General features: G+C 37.4%; 2 protein-coding genes across 6 annotated transcripts in view; both read left to right on the top strand.

The window, feature by feature from the left end:
• Window positions 1–16475, top strand: part of LOC139978665 (myogenesis-regulating glycosidase-like) — a 34819-nt gene extending 18344 nt beyond the window's left edge. For 4 of the 5 annotated variants that reach the window (XM_071989046.1, XM_071989044.1, XM_071989047.1 and 1 more), the window contains exon 3: window positions 11160–16475. In XM_071989046.1, coding sequence (XP_071845147.1) covers window positions 11254–13407 — 2154 coding nt within the window. In that variant the 5' untranslated portion in view covers window positions 11160–11253 and the 3' untranslated portion in view covers window positions 13408–16475. The remainder of the gene's footprint in view (window positions 1–11159) is intronic. The other variant, XM_071989049.1, reaches the window with a different exon arrangement.
• Window positions 16476–20304: 3829 nt separating this feature from the next.
• The window catches only part of LOC139978661 (coatomer subunit epsilon-like), a 40470-nt gene continuing 35336 nt past the window's right edge, over window positions 20305–25438 (top strand). The window contains exons 1-5 of the mRNA XM_071989041.1: window positions 20305–20465; window positions 21303–21365; window positions 22208–22308; window positions 22972–23074; window positions 25026–25075. Of these exons, the coding sequence (XP_071845142.1) occupies window positions 20364–20465; window positions 21303–21365; window positions 22208–22308; window positions 22972–23074; window positions 25026–25075 (419 nt within the window). The 5' untranslated portion in view covers window positions 20305–20363. The remainder of the gene's footprint in view (window positions 20466–21302; window positions 21366–22207; window positions 22309–22971; window positions 23075–25025; window positions 25076–25438) is intronic.

Raw genomic sequence — 25438 nt, 5'->3', positions numbered from 1 at the left:
TCATCATTTTTAAGATTCTAACAAGTGATTTGTTGTCAGCATTTGTATTATCTTGGCACCTTTCTGTGACTTTCTGAAATGTTTTGTCACTTCTCTATTAGGATTCCATTATTTTGAAAACATCCACAACTTTCATCAAAATATGTTTTCATTTGCTTTAACTGCTCAAACTGATGATTTTTCCTTGGTGATAGTGTGAGAGTCACTTTCAGACGATACATAAAACTGTGAGTCTCTCTGTAATACTGTGCCAGTTAACAGGCATGCTATTACATACAATACTGTAAAGGAGACACCATTGTCTCACTTGGTAGTGAATTCAATGGACTTGCAAATTGACAGTTACCCACCTTGAAATCAGTTCGGGATTACATCCACTGAGGGTCAATTTTCAATACTATTTTATTTGATACTTATTTGATAAAGAAAATGCAGTTCGTTAGCTGAAAGGATTGTGTAAACAGACAATACCAATTTCGCAAGTTTTGAGCAACTTTTGGTCACCTTTTGATACTGAAATCCCATAGCAATGCTGTTGATTAGCTAAAAGGATTCTGTAGCTCAGACAATTAACACATCTTTGAAGAGCATTTTCAAGTCTATTTTTGGTCAATTGTTGATTGTCAAACCCCACAGCAATGCTTTTCCATTAGCTAAGAGGGCGATCGTAACAATGTAATGCCCTTCTTTGAAATTAGCTGTTTTTGTTTATTTTTTTTTTAAACTGAAAGTTTGCTCTTATTTAAATTGAACAAAAAATTAAAAAATTCCTGAGATGTTCAGCAACACAAATGCAAAAAGTTGCTTTATAGTGTTAGTTTTGTAAATTTTGCACATTCATTTTCCTGTCCATCATCGCCTTTGTTATCTTAAAGCTACGGTAAGCTGTGTAAAACTAACAAAAACAAAACAAAAAAGCTTTACAACTAGTGTAATGTAATGCATATGTTTACATGGTGTGTGGCAAGACTAATTATTCTCATGTAACATTGCACCATCTCATTTTTTGCATATATAATGATCATATCCTTCCAAAACTTTTTTTACGTTTACTATATATACAGTAAATGTTTCTGGCCCCTTTCTCTTTGTTTTATCCAATTAACACTTTTGCTGCATAATTATACGTCTGCCCTTCCAGTCAAACTAACATGATCACTGTTATGGTGAATGCTATATATTGTTCTTGGCTCTTACAGGGGGGGGGGGGGGGGGGCGGAGGATGGATGTTTTGGTTTCATACACAGGTGGCTGATGTACAGTATGGTTCACTGGTATATAAATTGCGTTTTAATATGTACTGTAGCTCAACATGTTTGTTATATTCAATAAGAAGACTTATTTTTTAATTCACTACATATGCTGCAAAGTACTATACCCTTGTATACTGTAGTAATGTGTTGGGATGTTGCATTATTAATGTATCATCTCTCAGTTACTCCATACAGACGTATACTGTCCAAGTAGTGCTGAAGATGCAGTGTGCAGTATCTATAATGATTTTTTTCTGTTTTTTTGGGAGGGCATGAAATGTCAGACTCAGCATTACTATTTCAAGATATGATCCGAGAAGACTTGAAGACTTAAGGTGTGGTACAGTTCACAGTTCTGTGACCTTTAGAAACGTTTGGATTCCATCGTAAAGCTTACAAAGTTACTAGCCTAGAGCACGACATTCCAATTACATTTCGCAAAATGTGATTACAGTATTTTTCCTTTTAACCTCAGTGACACTTATACTGTAGGTGGTTTGTGATTACTTACCAATTTTCCAGATTTTCATTCAAAAAAAAAAAAAAAAAAAAAAAAAAAAAAAAAAATCAAATGACAAATTTGACAACTCGACATTCTTTTTACAGTAATAAGTAGTGTGTAGTCAATTATGTGTGCAAATGGACGCATACTGTGTTGAAAAACAGCAAATTTGCTTCACTATGTGAAGTGAAATTATAGCACTCTGTATTACTATTATGGTAATTTGTGAGCTAATATATATATTTATATATATGTATATATACATACATAATACATCAGCATTTTTTATATGTATCCAAAATGCGGATGTTCCCAGTTGTTCCATGCTTCCAGTAACTGTGTATATATATATTCATGCCATACATAGATCAAATATAATGTGTATATACTTATAATATAAGTAATGTATCAGTTTTGATATTCCCATCACAAAGCAAGCAACCTCTACCGATCACATGACAGGAACTTCACTATATTTTATTTAATTGCTGATTATTGCAGGTCTATCTACCATTTATCCCACAAAAAGTAAAGTCTGAAAATATGAAAGATGATAACACAAGAAGTACATCTTTCTTGACCTTCATACTCAATGACATGGTTGATGCCCGAGATCGCTTACAAATCTTTTCTGGTTCTCACTTACATCTTAGACAGATTTAACTCACTTGCTGTACATTAGTCAGATAGTTATTTTAAATTTTGAGCAAACTGTCTGGCGATCAATCACATAAGCTTTTTGGTTTACCTTAAGGCACCTGTACAAAGTTACATCATTCAATAACTGACTAAATATCGTTACACCAGAGTACTCCACTCTACTGACTGTTTTCGTCATTTTCGGGATAGACTTCCAATATCATTCGTTGTGAAAATTATCTCCCTTCGTAACCTTATCTTCTTTGGCTTGCAGATAAAATTAATTGGCTAATATTGAATCTTTGTGATAAAAGTCTGTGCATTACTTGGAGAGTGAGGATTTTCTATCCCAGGAAACAAACATTGTAGAAATTGATAAAAAAGGAATGTACTGTAAGCTGGCTAAATTTGGGGCCGATACCGATGACCTTTATAGGCTCCCGTAAGTGTCACGTACAGATCAGTTTAATTCTTTGAAGTTTTCAAAATACATGATCGTTTGCACTTTGCCTTCAGTCAGTGTGTACCTACAAGAACATACATACCTACAGTACTGCACACTGTATGTGTGATTTGCTCCACTGGAGCCAAAAAAAAAGAAAAGAAATAATATGTAGTACCAGGTTGCTTCCACTTTGTATCTATTTTCGGCAACATGGTTAAGTTTACCCTCCGCTAGAAATAACCAATAACCAACTGACAGTTAAAAGATTGCCCTTTTGATATGGACAGTGTCATGTGACACATTCACGTCAAGAATGTGTTACAAAGAAAAGGGCATTGGTTTTGAATTTAATTAGTCTTGTTGGAAAAACAGCATTCCCCCATTTAAATCAAATTACGATTTAAGTCAATTCAAGTGTGACTCTGTGCAGGGGAAGTTATTTTTGGCATTTTCTTTTTTTGTCCTCAATTTGTTTATACTTTAGTATTACTACATGGATCATTCATGTTTTGTGCATATTCTTGGGAAGAATAAGCTCAGGTTCATACTGTTCAACTCAGGTGCATAGCCAAGGGGGTGGGCGAAGGGGCAGCCGCCCCCCCTTGAGCATTTTTTTTTTTTTTTTGATATCGCTAGTAATATCAAAATAGAAAATGCTAAGATGCAACTTACAAGGCCTGGAAAGTGCCATTTCCAGCGATCTGGGAGGCATTTTCAGCCAAAATATTCTTGTACGTTTCACGCCAACCCATGGTGGCTCTACGCTTAGATAGTTTGCAATGACGTATCTACGGGTCTGATGGTTTGCCTACAGTTTCGCCCCTCCCTTGGCAAATTCCTCACTATGCTCCTGGTTCAACTCAAAGGGAATAACGTAGATTTGTTTTCGTACGACCGGGTTACTTTGCTAGATAAAAGTTTACTGTTTCCTGATTTAAAGTAGCTTTTAGTTTTGGATAGAGTCAAGATATTTTATCCTATTTCATCGTTAACTTATGAAATATTTTATTACAATGTAATGTCATTGATTACGGTACAGAATTATTGTTTCATATTTAATGTGCTTTTAATAGTTGTTGGTGTTTCATATGAAAAAATTGTCTTGGTTTTTGGATGGTCAAGTAAATTACAGAATTAAATGGAGGGGAAGGTTATGGAATTATTTATTTACTTAAATATAAAAGTTTATTTTCATTCAAAAATCTAGGATGTAGCAACAAATCCTACTTGTATGTATGTAATATGTATGTATGTATTTTAGATCCTCCTGCTAACAGGAACTCGCGAAGAAGCCATCATTGGCTTATCAAAGCCGCAAGCTGACCGAAGTCAGTCTGTTACATTCATATTTAACGTCCATGATAATGAATTGTCAACAACTCTGTAACTGGACGACACATTAATCTTGGAGTGACTCGAACCGGGGACATGATTGGAAGGCACCGGCGTTAACCACTGAGCTATAACACTCCACAACTTCACTAAATATACAACAACACCACCACAACACAGCAACGCTACACTCCACTACTTTAGTCTTGAAGACTTTCAGTCTTAGTGATTGTACATAATACTGTTCTTTTCATATGGTATTTATTCATGTTATACATACATACTGAGCATTGCAGTTGACAGTTGTAGTGTTCAAATATCAAATTGTGTATCACTTTAATGGATTGCTTCTGAAGCCTCTCAAGCCACATCAAGAAACCTTGTAGAATAGCTTCAGCATACTGTATATATACGGTAACAAGGACATTTCAATACCGCAGCCTTATGGAGGAATTGCATTTTAGCCATTTTATTGTAATTTTAGAAACATTTTGACAGATCTGTGCATAACTTCTGCATTCTAATTAAGTGAAATTACTCTCATGATTGTGGTGAGTGCATCTCATCTTTGGTTTGATAATTTAGCCAAACCCCCCCCCCCAAAAAAAAATGCCACATCATAAATCAGAATAGTAGTTGAAGTTTAGCAGGGAAATTACAATGTGTGTGTGTATGTGTACAGAAGATGTGTACAGAAGATCTGAAAAATGCTAGATTCCTTAAAAGGTCAGCTTTTAAGGAAATTTAAAAAGGTGAATTTATTTGTCAAGGATAAAGCAGCTCCTTGTAAGACAAATAAAAAAAAGTGGCTTTTCCCTTCCATGACCTCTGTGCATAGTACGTTAAATCAAGCATGATGATTCTTTCATGTGGGTACTTTTACACAGTACATTTTGTACAGTAAATCTATTGCACGTGTAGTCATCCCTTTGGCAATAAGGTTCTCCTCACGAAACATAAACATAAACGTAGAGTAATTGATAAGATAAAACGACGTACAATCCTTTCGATCGTGCTGTTTGCTTAAAATTTAAATCCCCACAGTATCCTCGTTTCGGATATATTTTGCTCTATTTCGGTTATTAATTAACAACCCCCTAGGGTGCAAAATCTTTAGAGAGGAAGCTATTTCAATATTTGATTCAAAATCCGGACTTTTTTCTCTCTTTTTGTTTGTTTATTTCTTTACTCTTAATTTGACCTTCGGGATGCAATTACAAACTGTCTCTCATCGGACCTTCGAGCCTAATGGACGTTTAATGAACCTTACAATTAACAATAGTAAATTGACTCTTCTTCCACGCACGTCTTTCCACGTCGTGTTTACGAAAAAGACCGGTCGAGTCGAATTTGGCAACGGAAAATGTAGCATGTTTTTTTTGTTTTTTTGGCTGATATTAGGGGATTTGTTTTAATTCATTGGTGACATATTAACTGGTATGAAACCTTGAAATGTACGGGTGTTTGTTTTTAACAACGAATAGATGACACTGGTTTGTGGCTTTTACAGAGAATTTAAGATGGTATTACAGCTGAGAGAAAGTAAATATGTACAGTAGGTAATAATATTTATTACATTATAGCAGAAGACTCGTTGCCAAATTAATAATTCATTAGTTCATAGCTACAATATACAATATGGGAAGGGAGGTTTAGTAATTTTAGCTCATTTTAAGCAGAATTCTTGCAGCGTGTTGAGATTATGTAGACGTATGTACCATTGAGCATTTTGGTTGATATGGTCAATATTTTGCAGTGCAATAGCACTTGAATGTACTACCATGTTGACGTTGGAGTAATGTGGCGAATATCGCCTGTAAGCTCGGTAGAGATGGTGCTATCGTTGCCCATGAAAGAAAATTTATTTGGTAGGCCCATTTTGGAAGCCTAGCTCCAAAGAAGCTCCATTCAAATAAATGATTAAACCATTCTGGTTATATCAAGATGACTTTTTCTCTCCGTGATACGATTAAAAGTTTAATTAATCGCTGTAAAATTACTTCAAGATACTGATAAATAGATATCAATTATTTGGCCATGATTTACCGATGGTGAGTACAGGATGATTCCTTTTCCAGAACTAATTTGCGCCTCTGTAAAATACTGCTCAGAACTTGCAAAGCTTGGGGTCACATGTGAAAGGGCATCTGATCCATGATTGGTTCAATATTTACCTACTTTGGAACATCATTAATATTCATCAAATCTTTACTGAATGAACCAATCATGAGTGAGAAACCAACAAAATGGTCCTAATTTTTTTTTTTTTCTCTGCCTGAAAATACAGGCTCCTAAGCTAGAGTCTAAAAGTAGACCAAACAATTTCAAATGTATTTCTTTATTCGGGATCTGGGGGATTAAACGAGGGGAAACCTGAAGGTCAAAAGTGCAATGGCTTAAAGACCTTGCAGGAGTTTGAGAGGAACTTAAAGGGGGTATAATATCACTTCATGACAGTTGCAACAAGGAGTTGTATTGATAACAAAATGACTGCTTGAAAGTGAAATTTCCTTGGGTTTTCCTTCACTTTCTAGAATCTTTAATAAATATTCCATACAGTACTTTAAAATAAAAATCAACATGTTACATTTTCTTACCCTAAACAGTAAACGTAAAGCCTAGTGTTACACATTTTCATCTGCTATACAGTTTATACACTTTACAGTATTAAGTATATAAAGCCTATATATTGTTAGTTAGTTGTATAGTTGAATATTTATTAAATGATATAATTAAGTGACGACATCCACCAAGGTTTGACGTCGCTGTGAATCCACCAGATTTTCGTAACTTATGGCAGAGGTGTATGTATACATCATCGTAACTCCATCACACTGAAAGTAAAGATTCATTCAGAAAGTACACAATACTGATATCATGGTTGATTTTAATCCACAAAATTTGTTGTTCATATAGCACCAGCAAATAGTGTTTTCAAGGAAGTATATCTTCATTTTCTCCTCAAGGTTTATTACACAAATTATATAACAGCAATTGAGAGAAAATTGACAAAACACCAATTTTGTGACATCTTACAATGAATGCGAAGAAGGGGTCGATGGAAGTTAGGAAGGAGGTTCGAAAACAATTTTATCTTGCTTTAAAGCTGAACCCGCAGAGCATTGGGTCTGATCCTAAGTGTAAACCGAGTCTTACTGGATAGTTTCAACGATGACCTTTCAACTCTCTGAGCTTCCCTTATGGGAAAAACTAAATACTTTCCCTTTAATAATGATCTCATGGAAGCCAAGACCACCCTCTTGTTGGTATTGGAAATATTAATTAGAGCTGGATGGAGGACTGAAGTGAAAAATTACTCTCCATTTTATCTCCTTAGTGGAATTGACCCATACTGTCAGTTGTAAATCAATGATCTTTTCAGAGAAAAAGTCTTAACCAACAGGCATTGACCCTGACGACCATCAGGACAGCTTTGCTTCAGACTGCCTCACTGGTAATTTAATGGCAAGATGATATTTTAAATCAAAGCCTGGATGAAGTTCAGTCATTGATAGATTAATTAAGATTGTACAGTATATAAAGTAGTACCATAAGAGGCAGAAATGATGGAGAAATCATGAGGTAGAGAACAAAGCTAGTGATGATAATAGTGAAACCTACCGCAGAATGGGATGAAACGTTCAGGCACTACTCTATGAGAAAGATGTGGCTCTGAAATTAATACAGTAATTGGTGTTGATAACAGGGCTATTCTGACAGAAATGACAGTAAAATTAAATAAACACTTTCAAATGTGTTTCACTGAACTATATTTCAACTTTGTCTGTTAAACTTGTTACACTGTATTTATTGTATGCAATACCTTTTAAGGAGACACAACTCCCTGCCATCATTATTGATCTTTATGATAGAAATAAGTGAGATTAAAGCAGCATTATTTGTCCTTTTCTATGGTTTTTCTCAACCTCACTGATTCTACGATGCCATAACGACATACATAACTAGCTTATGTATTCAAATCTTACTTCAAATGGTGGCATAAAAGTTGAAAAATTTACAACTTTCAACTTTGTTTTTCTCGAAGATATTTTCCGTTGGGATCCAAATAAACCTCGCCCATAATATGAATATTTAAATGCTATGAACGTCATTGGCGTAATACGTAATACAACACCATGATTAATTTGTGTAGATTGTCTACGGCAGTTGTACCAGGGAGCTGTTAGAGTCCAGCTCGCTGGTTGTACCAAGTTACCAACTTGACGTTTTGAATCTAGTTTTAGCAACGGCTCATTCTGTAAGTAAACATGCATCTCTGATTGGTTGAATTCAAACTAGTGGGTTGGGGAACTGTATGCGATTAATATTAAATGTGTAATTTGTTGGAGGACACTTTTCTCATTATCTGCAAATGTCCTTAATTACTCGCCAATTAACGCTTTTGGCAGGGAAAAAACTTGGCTATTATCTTAGTTTGTTGTTTTGTGATTGATATATGTAAAAAACTTGATGGACTTGTCAAAAACGTGGAAAACGGCGACCAAACGCAAAATGCTGCTTTAAATGTCATGTATAACATCCTCAAACAGCTAAAGAAAAACATTATTCCACTTTAGAGATACATCACAGATTTAATGTTCCTTCATATATACACAAGGCTGGAGACTTGATCAAGTCAAAGTATGATATCATTCAGCCACATTTCCTTCAATTTTGATGTTTCGAGAAAAAGGCTGATTCTAACATATTGAACATGAACTAATGACTGTATTGGTTTTCTGTGTCAACACTGTTAACATTTTGAAATTGAAAATGTTATATTAAAAATACAGAGGGTCGAAGGGTTTCAGATCCTCGTGGAGGAGTAGTAATACTGTTATGTAATTAATGATGTTTAATAGTTATAAAGAGAAAATATCAATAACGATAATACCGCAAACTAATGAGCCACAAATGCATATCAAGTATGTAGTGTAGTCGCAAATCAAAGAAAGATGTAAAACGCAAAAGATTTGAAATTTTCTAGTTTGCTTCTTTTATATTTAATGAATATACTAATTTGATAAATTGCCTGCATGGTGGACAAAATGTGGAGAATTGAATCAGTAAAAAAAATAATTCCAGGCGGGCGTCAGTGTTCGATCAATAGAAATATTAGTTTTATTAATACACACTTGGTTTGCGGAACGTCGCCCACCCAACGCCAAAATTGTTTCCAGTTGCATTGTTCATACCATCTTTTCCATCTATTTTGTGGTAATAAATGTGAGCAAATAATCGCCAAAATCATGATGTACGTTTCTGCCAAAATCTTGGCCCATTCTTAGAGATTAAGTGAATTAAAAATGTCCAAATGTTAACCAATTTTCCTTGTTCATTTTCCTTTTTCAATACATTTACTCAAATGCACACCCGAGAAGCAGGTTTTCACATAGTTTCATTTCATAACTGTACGGTTCATACAGTAATAATCCTATATACGATGCTGAGATAACACATTTCACACAATAACCATACACATGTCTACAGTAGTACTATTTATGCAATGGTTGTCACAAACTTTCGCCATTTCAGGTCTATCTCTGACTGTCTCTCTAATATAGTTTCCATAGCATTGCGAGCCGTTCCAAAGACATTTTACAATTGCCCTTGAGACAGCTTAGCTTAGCTGGCAGTTGAATCCACGACTTTACCGAATCCAAGTGAACATTGTTCACTGGGTACATTGTTTTGCATGATTTGGTAATAATGTCAAGACATTTTGCTCTGAAAGCATACCTCGAATTAATGTTTTGAACAAGAACAGTTGCCTCTGTAAGTGAACGAAACAAGACACGGTTTGACAAAAAAAAAGTATCTTCTCACGACTTTTGTGATTTTTTGCTAGGACATACTTTAGTCCCAGGGACACCATCAGTATAAAGGTTATGTGTTTGTAATGGAATGTTGCAGCAGTACCTGGTTGTGGTCTTCTCTAAAATTACCCACATTCCACTTGGACTACACAAGATTATCGATTTGCTCCAAATGATATTACTTAGTGTTATGTTTTCAGTAGGATCAGTATAAAGTACTGTATGAAACCAGGCTGTATGTTGAAACTTGTGCTTCATCTCCCCGAGAAGAACTGGTGTTGACAATAACTCTCATCACTACCTAATATTGACAGTACGAACAAATCAACTCCAAAACTTAAAGCAAGAAACTGCAGCATACTTTGTTCTTGAGTTTGCTACAATGTGTTTTAATAACCAGATATCTGACACAGATACAGTTTTTGTTCTGCAACCAAACACACAAAAGTTGAAAGTTGTTATTTGTATTACCTTGACCTAATTATATACTGTATACCTACAGGTATAAATTTAAAGCCTAAATATTTTGCAGAATGCACTATTTCACAACTAAAAGTGGTTTGAAAAGGATATGATTACCCATAGCAGTGGTGTAGTTATTCCCAATGTAAATATCCTCTTATTGCCCGCTTGGAAAAGGGGGAGGGGGTGGGGAGTGACATCCCCTCCTCTCAGGCCTTTCTCTGTGGGTTGTGAATTTGACATCAGGGCTCACTACTACTGCCCTGGTTCATTGTTGCTGTTTACTGAGACTCTGGCAACAAGGAGTTTATTTTATTTTATATTTTACTTGGTACCTTCCTGGGAGTAATTATTTAAATTATTAATAATTATTAATATTGAAAATTAATAAACTGTTCATGCTTGACATGTGCTTTGAGAAATTGTGGAAAAACTACTTTGAGAATGATACGCACATTACGAAGATTTATTTTGAAATGCACAACTAATGCAATTAGTACTTTCTGCTGTTAACATTTAAAAGCAAAGCAAGCCGAAAGCCGGTTGAGAGACAGAAATTCGAAACAGTGAGTGTGGTATCGTTTAATATTTGCTACTTACCGATTTCTTGAAGCTAACATTTTTGAAACAAAATTTCCGCCCCCCTCCCACGTCATTTTTTAATTCACCTACCTGCCTACCACTCTCTCCTCTTCATCTTTCTACTTCAGAATTAAAGCACTGCTTAACATTTTCCTTCATGCTGGCACGTATGGCATCACCTAATAGTACACTCTGCAAGCTCACACACCATTAGCAGCAAGCATGAGTGAACTGCTCACTTTAACGTCACCGGATTCATCCGATGTTTCTACACCATTGGTCACAGGACACCACAGCATGTCGTCCCAGCCCGGCAGTAGATTCACGGTGGAGGCCGCCATCATCGACGAGGAGGTACCCACGGCAGAGGAACCACCCTCCCATTCCATCAATGGCACCCAGCCGAATCAGGGGCTCCCGACGGCTAAAGTGGACCTCACCGCTCCCATCAGGCTGCTGAAAACGCCACGAGAGATCAAGCTGAAATTTACCGTCATGTGTCTGTTCGTCTTGATCCTGGTCGGAACGATTCTCATCCTGGTCTACTACAAGGAGGAACCGTTCCACTACGTGTTGGGATCTCTGACGTATTACGTCGACAAGAAAGAGATGGTCATCGATTTCGAAGGGAGAGAGCGGCTACGAGGGCAGATCGGTCTGTTCGCGCCCATGGAGGCGCCGGCCGCCTGCTCGATGCTCGGAGACAGCGAGAGGTTGTGTCTGAGCTGGAAGGACTACGGCAAACTCAGGATAAAATACGACACAAATCTAAGCCACGTAGGGATCGACTGTTACAAGGTCAGCTGGGAGACCTTCGCTCCCGAAAGATCCATCAAGGACTGTTTCTCCATGACGAATTCCCACTGGTACGGCGGTGGGGTTACGAAGGATCAAAACGTACCCATAGAATCGATGAACATTCCCATGACAGCCTTCGTCACCAGCGACAGACGAGGCCAGTTCGGTTCGGTGGTGGAACGCTATTGGCTGTCGACGAGGAACGTGTCGATCAAAGTGGCCGACAGGTCTCCCTTGTTGGTCAGCATGGATAACGACGAGCAACGGTTGTGTCTGGAGTCGATGCACTGGGAGTCCATCCACCACGATCATAATTCTTCCGATTCTCATTTGGAGTATGCCGTCTGCGCCAACAATGACCTACTAAAACTATTCAACTCTACCAAGGCATTTCCTATACCACCCATCATTCCAAACACACTGTTGCTCGAAGAACCGCTCTGGTCACTCTACGTGAACAACGATACTCGACCGTTCCACGTCGTACAAGAATTGTACGATCTGCATCCAGTGGGGTACATCGACATAAGGTCCGGCTTTGCGGTCAACGAGGGTGACCTCACTTTCAAAGGTACCCCTCTCAACGACTCGTTCGTTCCATTCGTCCATCGGATCGGCCTGAGAGTGATGGCGTCGGTGACGCCGTTCGTCAGCGTGGACTCTGTGGCATTCACGAGCGGTGCCCTCCGGGGTGACCTGGTGATGGACCCAAGGGGAGAAGTCCCAGGCTTAACCATGTGGGCTGACAAAATAGGGGGCGTGATTGATTTCACTGACAACACAGCAGTACTTTCTTATAGAAACAGCCTGAGAGCTTTCAAGGATTCTCAGGGACTCGAATCGCTGACGTTCGACTACGGGGAAGCCAGCTACCTGCCCTACGGGTACCAGATCAACACAGAGCTGGACGATCCGTCACAGTTCACCCATAGCTACATAGAGATAGCGAACTCCGTCACGGAGACGGTGGTCACCAGATCGGCGTACGAGAGTCAGCACATCCCGATCGTAATCAGAACTTACCCGAAGGAGATTTCGTGGGACACGGAGAACGGTTTCGCCAGCGTGATACCGTCCATCATCAATCTAGGTTTAATAGGGTACCCGTTCATGGCCCTGGACTTGAAGGAATTCTCGAGCGAGCAAGTCGATAAAGAAATGCTCCTGAGCTACATCCAGTTGAGCGCCTGCCTCCCGGTCATGCAGATACCGACGACGGCTTTAGAGTACGGTCCAGAAGTGAAAGATCTCATCCACGAGTACATAGACTTTCACCAGAATGTTATCATACCCATGGTCTCGGACCTAGGGGTACGTTATCTCCGTACGGGATTACCGATCATCAGACCACTGTGGTGGTTGGAACACAACGCAGACACGGCATCCATCAATTCCCAGTTTTTAGTCGGAGACGACATCCTGGTGGCACCCAAAGTTGCCCCGGGGCACATGTCCAGACAGGTTTACTTACCCTCCGGCAAGTGGCAGCAACCGGGCACCGGAGTCCTGTACACCGGCGGCCAGTGGGAGGACATCACTTTTCAGTCTGAGACGATACCATATCTTATCAGGGTATAGGGAGATACTTTTGTAGGGTGAGATCGTATTTGTCTGATGGTGCAGGTGCGAGAAATGGAAGTGGATGATCGGTCAGCGTCTCGGTATCGGTAGGACACTCGTGGATGCATATGGGGTGTTGGACAATCGTTACCATATCCAAAATGAATCTGTATGTAAACAGGATAGTAACATGGGGGGGGGGGGAAGGTGTCTCAACGAGAACTAATCAAAATTTGAAGCTAAGATGTTTACTGTTGGTATTGTGTGGGTTGGGGTTGTCAAATCTAAATTGGTTGCTTTGTGATTCTGTCAGTACTGCTGTGGCCGGGGTTAATGAAAAATATTGTCGCACCTAATTTGTCCAGGTTCCCTTCAAAAACTGGTTGGTTAGAGTTAAAGCTGGGTTGAAAACTTGTTGGAGTGGAAGATATGTAGAAGGGTATGGAAAAGGTGTCTCAACTTGTCAGTCTAGACTCAAGATGTTGTTGGGGTTTGTGTTATGGTACTATGGCGTTGCATACTTTATCAGGGTTGATTTTTAGATGAATTTTGTATCTTTTTCGTTACGTTTCTTTTTAAGTGTTTAAATTTCAAATAATTGTCATTTTCAGTTGAGAGCAATTTCAACACTTAAATCTCCAGCGGTGTATGCAGTGACCTTCACCTTGTCCATGTTAACGCTCGCAAGGGCAAATGGGTTATATTTGTTTACTATAAAAGTACAGATCTTTGTAAGAATATTTGCTTGTCATAGCAACTTCAGTTCAAAAGAAATTCGTTCTGAAGCTCTCTTTTGTAGGTCAAAATTGTTTTCCAAATGTTACTTGCAATGAGAGAATATTTCACATTTCTGTGCGAGATAATTGGATTCAACAAGTATTATAAATGTTTAGAGGTCAGGTCAATATTCTGTCTCAACACTTTGTTTTAATGAATACTGTACGTTTTCATGTAAAACTGTTTCCTTATATTTTTTTATAATATTTTATATATATATATATATATATATATATAATATAATATATATATAATATATATATATACGAAATATATATATATTTCTTTATAAATTCATAACAGCTAAACATAAAACTGGTAAACAGTTGTTTTGATCTTTGTCAGAGAATATACCAAAAGGCCATTCTAAAAGATTCTTTATATTCTGAAGAAGTCTTTATATTATTAACCATGATTTCTTTCTAACTACATGTTGTCTAGTGGTGGCGCTCTTTTACTATACACTGCCTTTCTTTAAGCACAGGCTCAAACATACAGTATTTTGTCCGACCTCTCCACACATATATTTTTGCATGTCTCTTCTAATGTAAATGGTTGTAAGACAACTGCCTTCCAGAACGACTGTCATAGTTAATAATGACGGATGAAATGATAGCAAGCCATCGGTCAAATTTCCAGACTTGTTTGTTGACATTTACTATACAAATTCAACTTAAGCTCTCAGTCAAGAATAATTGCAGGTTAATGAACAACCGACATGACACTCGTCGCTCGTCATAAAGCGGCCAGTTTCATTCCGTTGCCTTTTTTGTGATTTGTCAACCACACAAAAGCGGTGTGTGGTTAATAAAATTTCAAATAACTGCCTGTTTCTTAAAGATAATTTAACAATAAAAACAAACAAAAAAATGTTAAATGTCTCTCTGTGCACGCATGATTCATACATACTGTACATTGAGCTAATAATCTCCAATTATGAAAAAAAACTGCCTGGTTTGAACTTTACCTCTGAAATTCTCATTCATCATATTATTAACTTTGCGATAATGAATGATTACCATTTCTGTTTTTGGCTGTCGTACAAATTTTGGAAGGCGGTTTACTTCATAATTTCATGCTTACAGTTGAATAATTTTCATATAGGTTTTCATATTTCCCTGCTAGATTGGTCGGCTTAGGGTAAACATACACCTGATGTTGTGTTATAGATTAATCAAAAATATTTTTTTTTTGGTCTTAAAATGAACAAGCAATTACTTTGCTTTTCTTGACAGCAGGAAAATTTTATTCAAAAAAAGAAGAAGAAAAGGAGGGGCCTTTTTTTTTCCTGTGTAAAAGTTTCGTTAATTGCTCTATGTTTTTTTTTTTTTAATTATAGGATGTTGTGGTAACGGTTGTGTTTATATCTGTGTGCAATTGCTAGGAGGTAGGGGAGGGAAGGGATTGCAGTGAATGGGAGGGGGGTGGTAGTCTTCATTTCTTCTCCAACTTGTAAACATTTGAAAATATAGCTACAGATATAGTGTATATGAGGTCTAAGTCTTCTGTTTTCTTCTTGTTGGGGGGGGGGAGGGGATGGGATGGGAAAAGGGCGGTATTCTTCTTGATATAATATGACTCAAAAACTGACGATATTGAATAGTTGTACATTATGCAATATAAGCCTACCTAGAGGATTAAATATCATGTGCACAGGCCCGTAGGCCAGAGGGTGGTAGGTGCAGTCACATATGCCAGTTTTCAAAGGTGAATATTTTATTCTCGGCAGGGAATGATCTGTCATGCTGCAGGGGATGTTAAACTCTAAACCCTTGGTCGAATATCACCAAAAAAACAACAAAAACAATACATTGATATGGTTACTTGCACTGACATGCTTGAGCAGATGACTGGCACTAAGAACTGTTCATGCTGTCAGTACGAGTGCTTTGAAGCATGACGTGAGAGGCCAGTAGAGTGTGGCGGAGTTATAAAGAAGGAGTTTTAATCTGAGCAGATATGAGTATCATGGATGCATGGAGAGAGAGAGAGATGGACTAAGTAGTTACTATTCCTCTCCCTCTTCATATTTCCTGTGTTTTTTCTTTCGTTTCTTTCCTTTTGAAAGTTTTTTCACATTTCAGTCATTTTGAAGATATTCAGATATAAGTGGCACATTTGTACTCCTCTTTCTTGATCTTATTTTTATATTTTCCTTGTGAAGTGGATCATATTTTTTGTTCCTCTTACAGTTATGAATACTTCAGTTCTGTATTATTTTCTTTGCTTTGTTCTATCAAAGTTGAAATTGTGTCAGATATAACTCAATATATTTGTATGAAAAAGTGTAAATAAGAAAGAAAAAACTACGACCAATTTTTTATTGTTTTTTACGTCTTTTAGTGTTACAAGCGTTGCAATATATTGCACTAATCAAAGTGAGATTTCCACATTCCAAAAGGTTTACTGGGGTCCTGTCCCCTTTTCCTGTCCCTTGTTTTATCTTTGACCATCAGTTTCCTAAGGTCAAGATTTCATAGCCAATATTTCTGGATATCTCTCTATAGACCATTATTATACCTTGCCTTCACATATACCAAACAAAATATTGTACTCCAAAATGTTGTCATTGAGATCAGCCATGCTAACTTTGAATCTAACTGCACCTGACCCAGGGGGGTTGGGAGCTTCCAAAAAAGTGAGGGGGCACAACATCAGAGGGGCACTTCTCATTCCACAACCACCACTCGTTATGCTATAAACAGATACACACCGGCCATATCACTTAAATATATATGATGTGTTAGTCTGCTATCAATACTATTATGGTGTGCTGCAACATTGTTTTTTATATATTGAGATTGTTTATTGTTAACCATGCTACAAAAAGATATGGGATGCCATTTTAAAAATAGCATGTACAGACTAAAATAAATAATTAAAATAAATATTAAAATTAACAAAGGCTTAAGATATCAAAAAGACAGTTCTTCATCGAAATTAATGTAGGAATCTGTGCGCAAAGGTGTTTGTGGAAAATCAGATTCCCTTATGAACCCGATGAACAATAATTCCCACATGAGAAGAATGTACTACCAAAAGTATATTCTTTTATAAAGTGCGCCCTCATTTGTGCACCCTGATTAATTACAATATCATGTCGTGCCAGAATCGGGTTTCATAAAGTATAAACATAAGTTAGTTTAGTTTAGTAGAAAAAAAGATCAGGAGGGACATTCCAGTCCCCATCAAAGACCCTATAGGAGAGGGAAAAAAAATGAAGACACAAACACTCGGACTCGATTACAATGCTTGTCCAAAGCATTCTTAAACCCATTCACACCACTTGCAAGTACAACTAGTCTCAGACAAACCGTTCCACTCATTCATAACCCTATTAGAAAACAAGTTATGCCGAATATTAATCCTACTTTGTGGCTTTGGGAGTTAAAGACAATGACCACTGGTAGCCTACAACTACTATTAGCAAACATGAAAAAGTCATATTGAAGGATAAATTACCCAAACCATACACAATCTTGAAAACCTGAATCAAGTCACCACGTAACCTCCTAAGCCTCAGTGTGGAGTGAGATTCAACAATTGTAACCGCCTACAGTAAGTAACACTCTTTAAGGAACTTTAAGGAATAACAACTTTAAGGAATAAGAAATAGTACCTACCGATGTACGCTGCTCACGACAATAATATAGGTTACACAAATTTTATATTCAGCAGCTTTAGCAAAATGTAGAAACTCAAGACACAATTTCTCAACCTAAATCGTCTGATGTGGTTTCCAACAACAAGCGCGGATCCAGGGGTCGGTGTACCCTACATTCCATCTCACAATACAAAAAAAAAGGAGTCATTAGCTAGTATCAGGTGCGTATCCAGGGGGGGGGCGTTGGGGGCGCGCCCCCCGGGTAAGGAAAAGAGGAGAGAAAAAAAGAGAAGAAAAAAGGGAAAAGGAGGGGGAAAAAAGAAAAGGAGGAGAGGAAGGAAGGGGAAAGAAAAAGAAAAAAGAGAGAAAAAGGAGAAAAGGAGGGAGTAGAAGATAGCCAAGGCCTCGGGAAGAGAAAGAGGAACAGTCATAGTTAAAGCGCTGATCCCTATTATACACACAGGGTAGCCAGTGACAGATCAAGGATTACGGAGGGGGTGTGCGCCTCACCCTACCCCTTACACCGACATCTCCATTTTTGACGTTTCTATTTTTCCTCTCTCACTAATGTATCTATATAAATACTATATATGCTTTATCATAACGCCTGTGTGTGTATGGACGCCTTAAACAATTGTACAATTGTGCTATATGGAACCAACTGTGGCTGGTCTTGAACTCGAGTTCAAGAACATGACGCATTTCGGGAAGGGGGCGACCGCCCCCCCCCCGAGCAAATTTTCTTTATGACATCGCTAGTAATTTCAAAATATACAATGCTTAGATGCAACTTACAAGGCCTGGAAAGTGTCATTTCCAGCGATCTGGGAGGCATTTTAAGCCAAAATTTTTAATGTTCGCTTCGCGCCAACTCATGGTGGCGCTTCGCTTAGAAATTTTGCTTACAGGCTTCGCCCCTCCCTTGGCAATTACTAGCTACACGCCTGTTCGAATTTGTAAAGCAAAGAGCAGATATAACATCATATCAGTGAGCAATGCATGCATGTTCCACGATGAACAGCCTCAAAAACTGTCTATGTGTGTAGTCAGAGGCGTAGGAGCCCAATTGGATTTGGGGGCTGTAATGACTTGCCCGAAAAAAAGCCCAAATTTTTCGCGCGCGAAGCGCGCGTTTAGCATACCGATGCCAATATCATATAAGCAAGCATCGGTCATTACATTGCATGGCATAGTGTACCTTACGGTCCGTCAAAGTCGCACATTATACCGCCGGATGCTAATGTAAACAACCAAATGTCTTATGTAGATGGAGAAAAACCATACAGATCCATTTATGTCAAAACTCTCTTTTACAGTAGTAATGTCGGCCAAGCTTAGACCTTTATTTTAATTACCAAGGAGATCATTTTTAAGCTATTCTTTGCTATTTATTTTTCTTTCAGTAGGTGCCCGACAAAGTGGGAAAAATTTGGTTGCGGGGGGGGGGGGGGGCTGCAGCCCCCGCCTCCTACGGGACCTACGCCTATGTGTGTAATGTTCGGTTTCGATATACCTGATATCGGAAATATCTGCTATTTTTCGTTTCCTTCAACCAAGTTTTATAATAGCCATTATAAGAGGTTGCAATATTTGTACACCAATAAATTAACTGTGTCTGAATTTTCGAAAATTTCCTCACCAACATTCTTCATCATACTTTCCTCTACTCGTGCAATTTTGACCTGTCTGTTAGGGGTTGAAGGAGGTTTTTCTATATTGCTTGTCCATAGATTGAATTTTGTGCAACATTATGGATATGTTTTGAAGTGATTTTATTCACGAGAAATTTGAATTTTCAAATTATCAACAAATAATGGGCTTAAAACCTTGAAAAGTGGGGCTTTCGGATATTGTGGGCCGTGACGTAAACCACCTACAAAAGCAATGATCCATAGGACATGCAATCAGGTCGAACATGGTGTGTGACTGGTGACAATCTTCAAAAAGGTTATGGATGGAAAAAAAACTTTTGGGAAATACTTGGTTATCAGGCAAAAGTGTACATCTGGTTGCTCATTTTCAAGCCCGATAAGTGCCATTTCCGGTGATCTGGGGGGTATCAAAACCAGAAATTTTCTTGTACGCTCCGCGCCAACCGATGGTGGCGCTCCTCTTAGATAGTACATCGCGCCCGCCGGGTTAGAAAATCCTGGATACGCGCCTGAGTATAGTTATTTAAAAAAAATGACTTTAAGTAATATGCATGAGATTCACATTTGGGATCAAAAATCGACATTTTTTAATTATAATTTGTTTCAATTTCTAATCAAAAGGGCACTAGTAAATATGAACATGGATAAAGTGTACTTTTCCCTAACGAAAAGGTCAAAGTGTTCATCTATGAGACGGGATACTTTTGAGGCTTTCAGGGAAAAGGGGGTTGGGGTGGCGGCGGAGGTGGTAGAGGAAGTTTGCGCTGGATTCTCCGACATTCTGGATTCTGTTTCTATGGAAGGTGAACTGAGAAGAACGTACGAAGCGGCAAGCCTTTCGATAATTTCTAGCATATTGTATTTCAAATATTGGCCAGTCGGATTGATCAATTCAATGTACGAACGAAACGATACGTGTAACCCAAACCTCCAATTCCAACATGGCAAAACAGGACAACGAAGTCGATGAACTGTTCGAAGTCAGAAATGCATTTTACATCGGAAGCTACCAGCAGTGTATAAATGAAGCACAAAAACTCAAGGTTTTATTTTTTGTCTTATACTATTCATGATTACATTTACACTAGAATACGTGTTAATGTCAATGTTGTAACTATTCGTGTTGGACTAGTATTGGGAGTGGTTCCACGATGTGTGTCATATAACTGCCAAACGCCAACCAAAGAATTGGCCTAACTTTAGAATCCGTACCATATGAATGGGAAAGCTAACTAGGGGCTAGGAATTAGGGTTAGAAAGTAGGGAATATGGTTAGGGGTTAAGAAGTAGGGGTTAGGGAATAGGGTTAGGGGTTAGGAATGGTACGGATTCTAAATTAGTACCAAAGAATTTAAGCCTTATCCTAAAGACTGTCATAGACCTTATTGTTTAGCAGCAAGAATAATGACTGCATACTCATGGATAGACCTGTGTAATGCCAATATTAGAAAACTAGTACTAGTATGTAAGATGGATATTTGGTGGTTTAGGCCTGACTTAACTTATTGTTATTCTTAACTGAGCAATAACGAATGAAGGTATCCCTGTTCCTATTCATTTGCTTCTTTTTATGATGAGTATTATTTAGGGTACGTTTCCTAATTCACTGGCTGCCATATGAACAATTAAATAATCCTTCCACTGCCACAAGGTGAGTACTATGGAATCTATGGGTCAGTTGCCCAGCTGCCTTTTGAAAAAATGTGACAATCTTTCAAAATTAGAATTCCCATTACTTTCAAACAGTAAAGCAGCACTTTAAAATATACTCAATCTTTCAATGAATTGTAAGGTCTACAGTGGGTCAGATATGGTTTTGTTGTATTGGTGTAAAGACTTTATTTTTCTTTGAAGTTAAACTTCACTTCTTTTCTCAACAGCCATCAAGTGCAGAGTTGAAGCTAACAAAAGATATATTTATGTACAGAGCTTACCTCGCAGGCGTAAGTGTTACAAAAGTAGTTATTATTTTCGTAGCATGAACCAATTTTTTTCTGTCATGATCAGGTGACAGTTTATATAGCACTTATGTCATACTGATTGTTGGTCTACTAACATAGACTTTTAGTTCAATCATGTGTGACTAGAAAAACCCAGAAGGTACTAATGTTTCTTATTAATAACAAGAAGGAATTGCTTGAAATTACTGTTTGTTGAAAACTATGTCCACAGTATGACTGGTTTATCTCTAACATTGTCACAGAAACAAACTGCATTGCTTTTTCTTTAGACTTTATGCAATAAAGATAATAACATATAAGTATTTCTATAAATAATCAACATCTGTAGAAAATTTTCAATTTTAGAATTTTAGTGAATGTCCATCTCAGCATCATCTGGAAAGGTTATATTTATCACATATTTTCAAAGATCGTTTGAACTATTTAAAAATAAGATTGTATAATTAATGTGTCAAGTGTTTGTTTCAGTACAAGAAACACATTCCTCAACAATTTATTGATACTGCTAAAAAGGTTGACAGTCAATTTCACTATTGGTAAATTATGCACTGCACTCTCATTAATCTTTCCAATGAATAGACGTCTTAAATTGCAAACAGCCACTCAGAAAGATTGAGTTGTAACGCTTGTACAGATGCAATTTCTCCTACTATGCAAGTACAATAGCTTGGTATTGTCCTTGAACTGAAAAATCCATGCTATCATGTCATCAAACACACTATTTCTATAATTCTCAGATCAACTATTTCAATATGCTCATCGGTCTTGTTTTGTGTCTCATTAAAAATTGAATTTTGATCTTTTTTTTTCCTTCAAATTTCAAGAGAAAATATGGAGTTGTTCTCGATGAAATCAAAGCTTCGTCTCCTCCAGAACTTCAAGCCGTGAGAACGTTTGCTGATTACTTAGCAAGTTCCGATAAAAGGTTTGTTAGCTTTTATAATTAATTTATTATCCCTCAGGGATCTGCCATGATTTCCTGAGTGCCGGGTATACTGATCGCCATCCTGGGGCAGGGGTCTAAGGGGGAGGGGTCCCCCTCCCCTTTGAGAAATTTGTCCATTTTTGAAGGTGCTCAGATGCCAAATGCTGGCACTTGTGTAGCTTTTTAAGCACATACACAAGTACTAGTTTTGCTAACAATTTACATTTGAAATTTTTTTTTAGTGAAATATATTACGTACTTGGTAAAAGTTATTAGATTGTTTCAAAGAGATTTTACAAGGGACAGATTGAATACCGTAAGTAATGTTTCTCGCATGCGTAACTGATGCATTATTAGTGTGTATTATTTTGGCATAGGCTAGGCCCAATTCATGTTAAATATATAGTTAGGAATGTCGGGATTTTAGATGAAAATAGTGCTGGACGAGATTCACGATTTTTAAGAAAGTGCTGGGTGGTAATTTTTAGTGCTGGGCTGAGCCGCCCAGTGCTGCCCAGCGTGGGCTCATCCCTGATCCCTTTAAGATAGTCCAGCTTCTGAATTTACCAAACTAATACACGCGTAGGGTACACCAAAAGATGGAAAACAAAACTCTCACGATATCAATTTAATTTGTTCTCGTGTCTCTTTCTTGCTTCTCAGGAGCAGTATAGTGAAAGATCTAGACAAGAAGATGAGCAGTAGTGTTGGTGTCGATGATGATACATTCCTCTTGATGGCGGCATCAATTTATTACCATGAAGAGGTGACCATTTTTTGCATTTTAAATGTCAGATTTTGGACAATTGAAGGTCAAACTGTTCACACTGGGAATCTTGACGTTGCTGCCCTTTAATTTGTCAGCAATATATTTAGAAAAAAGAAGACAAAATAAAAAATATAAACAGCAGAACAAACATAAACAGAAGCAGCAAAATTAATCAGAGGAAGTTAGTTTTACTAGAGAGAGGATGCTGTTTTCAAGAAGATATCTTTAGAGAATTTGTGATTTTTTTTACCATAATTTTAAACACTGGGCTATCAAAAATGGCCATCTGAGGCAGTCCACAACAAGATTCAATTGCTACCCATTTGAAACTTGGTTTTCATGTATAAAAGGTTAGAGGATCTGACGGGATATTGGTCAAAGTAAAATACTGAGAGGAAAACAAGAATATTAGATGCAATTAAATGAAATAAATAGACAGACGGCTAAGTTGTGCAAAACACAAATAAGTGACAACCAGGGCTTGGAAAGGCTTTTCAAGTCTGGGCTCAAACAAGTCTGCCTTCTCTTGCACGTGACATTACCAGGTGTGCGTCACAGCCGAATCACGTACCATTGATTTTGATGTTATGATCCGACCATGACGCATCGAACTGAAGAGTCTCGAAACTCTCGAAGGCCATTTGTCTTCAGAGGATTCTACTGTAGGGAACAGATGTAGTGTTGTGTAGAGGATTTCCAATGCCTCTCGGTAAAATCATCTAAGATAATCATCAGTATTGTGATTGGTTATTGATTCATAATTATTCATTAATATGTATGTCATGTGATTTGGTCAAGGCAACCAGAACGAAGCTTCTGGAAGGACCTTTGCAGGTGCTGACAGGAGTCACGTTCTGGGAGTGTGTTGACAGTAAATTATTCCAAACGCAGAGAAAATCTCAATAAATCGGAGTCGAATCAGAAAAAAAACAAAAAACAAAAAAAAAACAAAAAAAAAAAAACAAAGGGGATGTTGTGTAGAGGATTTCCAATGCCTCTCGGTAAAATCATCTAAGATAATCATCAGTATTGTGATTGGTTATTGATTCATAATTATTCATTAATATGTATGTCATGTGATTTGGTCAAGGCAACCAGAACGAAGCTTCTGGAAGGACCTTTGCAGGTGCTGACAGGAGTCACGTTCTGGGAGTGTGTTGACAGTAAATTATTCCAAACGCAGAGAAAATCTCAATAAATCGGAGTCGAATCAGACCTTAATCGTTTTTCTGATTATTGCATAATACCCTGAGACGTCTAATTAATCAACCGAATCAAGAAGAAACACAACAGTAGAGACGTTAAGCAATAGTCTTTCTAAGATCGATATTGTTTCGTGAGAAAGAGGTTAGAGTAGAAACCTCTGTAGACGGAGCAATCAATAGGGCAAAATTAGATTTTAGAATATTTAGAATTTATGTCAAAGTTGCTTTAAATAGATTTATACCTACACAGATTTTTTTTTTTACTCCTGTAGAACCCTCCCACCAAGAGCCCCCTCTACCTTCCCCCTTCCCCCCACAAAATAGTTTATTCATTTGACACCTCTGTTTCTTACTACGATAACAAATATTGACTCATCAATTATTCACAATCATCAAATGGTAAGATTGAGATTGTATTGAAGAAGATAAAAAAACACCTTAACCAGCCAAGGAAATTAACCTTGTGTTTTGGAAACCAGGATTTTGATGTTACTTCAAATGCTACACTGAAGACTTTGTAAATATGTAAACATGATATCAAAGAGTCAATGGTGATGGTATATTTAATTACATTTTTTTTTTAAACTTCTTTCATTAAATTTCTTTCACAGAAATTATAATATGAATACAAATTTGTGGTCAGTTGAACTCCAGAGCAATATATCATTTGCCACTAATTTTGTTCACATGCAGTGAAACTTTAGAGGATGTGATTTTATTTTTCTCTTTCTTTTTCTTGCCAGAACTTTGATGCAGCCCTGAGATGTCTTCACCAGAGTGATTCTCTAGAATGGTAAATAGCATTCAATAGAGAATTCAATAGAGCAAAATAGCATTTGAAATAGCAATATGGCAATATAGCAAATAGCAAAAATAGCATTCAAATAGCATTCAATAGAGCATTCAAAAGAGAATAAGCCTGTTTATTTTCTGGGTTTAAATTCCACCACCTCAGTGGATAATATATTAAACCAAGTTTTCAATATGACAAAGCTGCATATGCCTAGCAGCATGCCAATTTATAATTTGTCTCTTTGTAGTTTAGGGCTAAAATATCACTTGCACTTATTTATTGACACAATTGGAGCAACAAATCTTTGACTGATTCTGTTCGACCAGATCGTTAAAACTTCTGATTCATCACAGATTGGCCTTT

Source organism: Apostichopus japonicus, chromosome 13 (assembly GCF_037975245.1).
Source record: "Apostichopus japonicus isolate 1M-3 chromosome 13, ASM3797524v1, whole genome shotgun sequence".
In the NCBI taxonomy this organism is placed as follows: Eukaryota; Metazoa; Echinodermata; class Holothuroidea; order Aspidochirotida; family Stichopodidae; genus Apostichopus; species Apostichopus japonicus.
The sequence above is the reverse complement of the archived record's forward strand: the minus strand, read 5'-3'. Positions and strand labels throughout refer to the sequence as shown.